Source organism: Quercus lobata, chromosome 5, assembly GCF_001633185.2.
Source record: "Quercus lobata isolate SW786 chromosome 5, ValleyOak3.0 Primary Assembly, whole genome shotgun sequence".
NCBI classification, from domain to species: domain Eukaryota; kingdom Viridiplantae; phylum Streptophyta; class Magnoliopsida; order Fagales; family Fagaceae; genus Quercus; species Quercus lobata.
The window spans coordinates 65,021,323-65,023,922 of record NC_044908.1 but is presented as its reverse complement, the minus strand read 5'-3'; the positions used below and the strand labels follow the sequence as shown (position 1 = coordinate 65,023,922).

Genomic DNA, 2,600 nt, shown 5'->3' with positions numbered 1-2,600 from the left:
ATAAATCACTCAACTCATACTTACTTGTTGAATACAATAAAATCTATCTTAACACAAACTCTTGAAAAACTTTGCAAGAAAAGAGTTCATGGCAAGAAGACTTTGACAACGTGTATTTCTGAAACATTTTAAACAAAACTCATCATGACATCTTAGTGTGATATAGAAATAAAAGATTGCGTACAATATATAAGAAGCATGTGCATAAAGAGAGAAAAGAAACAACACATGAAGAGATAGGTGAAAGAACTATAATAACAACCTCATCATGTATATATAACATCATAATTACAAGGTTCGCTATCACAAAATAAGAAGAAAAAAATACATAAGTCCTCACTACATCCCTAAAAAAGAAAAACACTTCCCCTAACAAAAATCTCCTATGCTAACTCTCCTCCTAAATACATGACTACTCTCATATCCAAAATTACTCCCCCCTTTTTATCATGAATGTAAATCAAGCAGTCATCTCATCATCACCGGAAGAGCTAGCATCCTCATTCTCATCATCATCATCATCGTCGTCAGAGTCACTATCATTGTCCTCGTCCTCAGGTGCGTTCAGAGAAGGAGAGGGAGACTCTACGAATCCACAAAGGCGAGCCTGCCATCAAGCAATATGGCCAACACGGGTGTTCACTTGATAACCCTCAGTAGTGAGTGTATCAAGGCAAGCCTCTATGCACTCAAGCTGCGCCATGACCGCCTAAAGGGTCACACCACTCTCCGATAAAGAAGGTGCGGATGTGGAAGAAGCGGAAGAAGTTGGAGGAGACGCTGTCCCTGTCCGTGGCCGCTTCAGTTGAACCTAAGCCTCGCTCCGTCTGACGGAGCCGCGTCTATGGCACACATAACCATAAAATGAGGAGGCTCGGGATAGGAGACAAAAAAATGGTGAAGAAGCCTCGTGATAGTAGAAGGAAAAATGAGCTTATCACGAGTCATCGTATCCCTATAGACATCTATAAGGGATAGGATGAAGTGAGAGGGAAAATCAATAGAAAGTCCCTCAAGAAGAGATAACAAAAATCGAACACAAGACTTTGTGATAGAGTTATAGTGAGATAATGTATGGAGAACGAATGTCATCATCATGTTAAGGAATCTCGAACCTTTTGCAAAACCCGAGCAAGGTGTGTTTTGACGGTCACCCCAAGATGAACGTGTCTCACAGAAAAGAGGCGAGAGTTTGTCTTTGGACACAGTCCCCAGACGATCGCAACCAGGATGGTCAGGATGTGCTACCCTAGGAAAATGTAGCACCTTGGATACAATATCCGAAGTGACTACAATGTGCGTACCTCGAACGTTAGCGATAAAAAGAGGTACTAAATAGTCGAATCTATGCATGTTGGAGTAGAACTCCTGTATGATCACAGAGGGGCAAGTAACTGAGATGCCACACAGTGACTCCCAACCCCTACTGTGAATGACAATGGGTAGGTCAGTGTCGGAAAAGTTTGACAAAACGACTTGGTGTTTTGAATGAATGCCTCGTTGTGAGAAGTTCTCCAAAATGTCCTTATGGGCTTTATCATCATGGAACCGGACGTGTGATGGAATAGTATAAGAGAGAGAAAAAGAAGAAGATGCCCCGAAATGAAGAGGGTTCCAGGATGGAGTAGATTTGCGTTTAGGTGCCATAGAGCAGACTAACGCGAGAGAGAGAGAGAGAGAGAGAGAGAGAGAGAGAGAGAGAGAGAGAGAGAGAGAGAGAGAGAGAGAGATGCAGAAATGCACTAGCATAGATTAATATCACAATAAAGATTAATGAATGTATGTATGCATGAAAAATGCATAAACACGTGACATGCAACATTAAAGATATCATAGGCTCAGCCCAATCCAATTCTACCAGCACACATGTATTTAACATATATAGCATACATCTATAATGCATGAAAATATAGTTAAAATGCAAATGTAATGCAATGCATGAACATTTAAACTTATTTAAGCAAAACCCAACCCAAAATTTTTGCAAAAACCTCATTAATTTTGAAAGATCGAAAATCATTCAAAAAAACCCCAAAAGTTAGGTCAAAACGATGAAATGCATGATAAGATGAGTGAAAATGATATCATACCAAAGGAATAAAGAGATCTCTAGGCCAAAAAGCTTTTGGGATTGAGGTTTAGAGAGAGAGAGAGAGAGAGAGAGAGAAATGAGTTTGGGAAGGTGAGGAGACAAGATTTGTCAAGAGAGATCAGGGAGAAATGAGGGAAATATCGCACTGTCACTATATATAGACATCTTCATGGCTCGATGGATCGAGAGGTGTCAAGAATTAAAAAGCAAGAAATAGCTATCAAGTAGCTATCAAGGAGCTAACGAGAGGTATCCACAGCAAAATGAGCTCAATGGATTGAGCATCTATCGAGCATACAAAAACTTCCTTGATGGATCGGGTAGCTGTTGAGAAGCTATTGAGATTGAATATCAACATTCTCGATGGATCAGGATTGCGATAACAGTTATCAAGAAAAAAAAGCTCAAAAGGCTCGATAGATAGCTTAGCTGTCAAGAGGTATCGAGAAGCTGTCGAGATTGCTTAAAAATAGTTTTTCAAAGAAGAGAAAAACCCAGACATGAATGC

At 40.1% G+C, this 2,600-nt stretch overlaps 1 protein-coding gene across 1 annotated transcript; it reads right to left on the bottom strand.

Annotated features, from left to right (window-relative positions):
* Positions 1–460: 460 nt before the first annotated feature.
* Positions 461–1,647, bottom strand: LOC115990954 (nucleoplasmin-like protein NO29). The gene is made up of 2 exons (XM_031114719.1): positions 1,267–1,647; positions 461–607 (listed from the first exon to the last, which is right to left on the bottom strand). The coding sequence occupies exons 1-2, from the start codon at positions 1,645–1,647 to the stop codon at positions 461–463; spliced, it is 528 nt and encodes a 175-aa protein (XP_030970579.1).
* Positions 1,648–2,600: the final 953 nt, after the last annotated feature.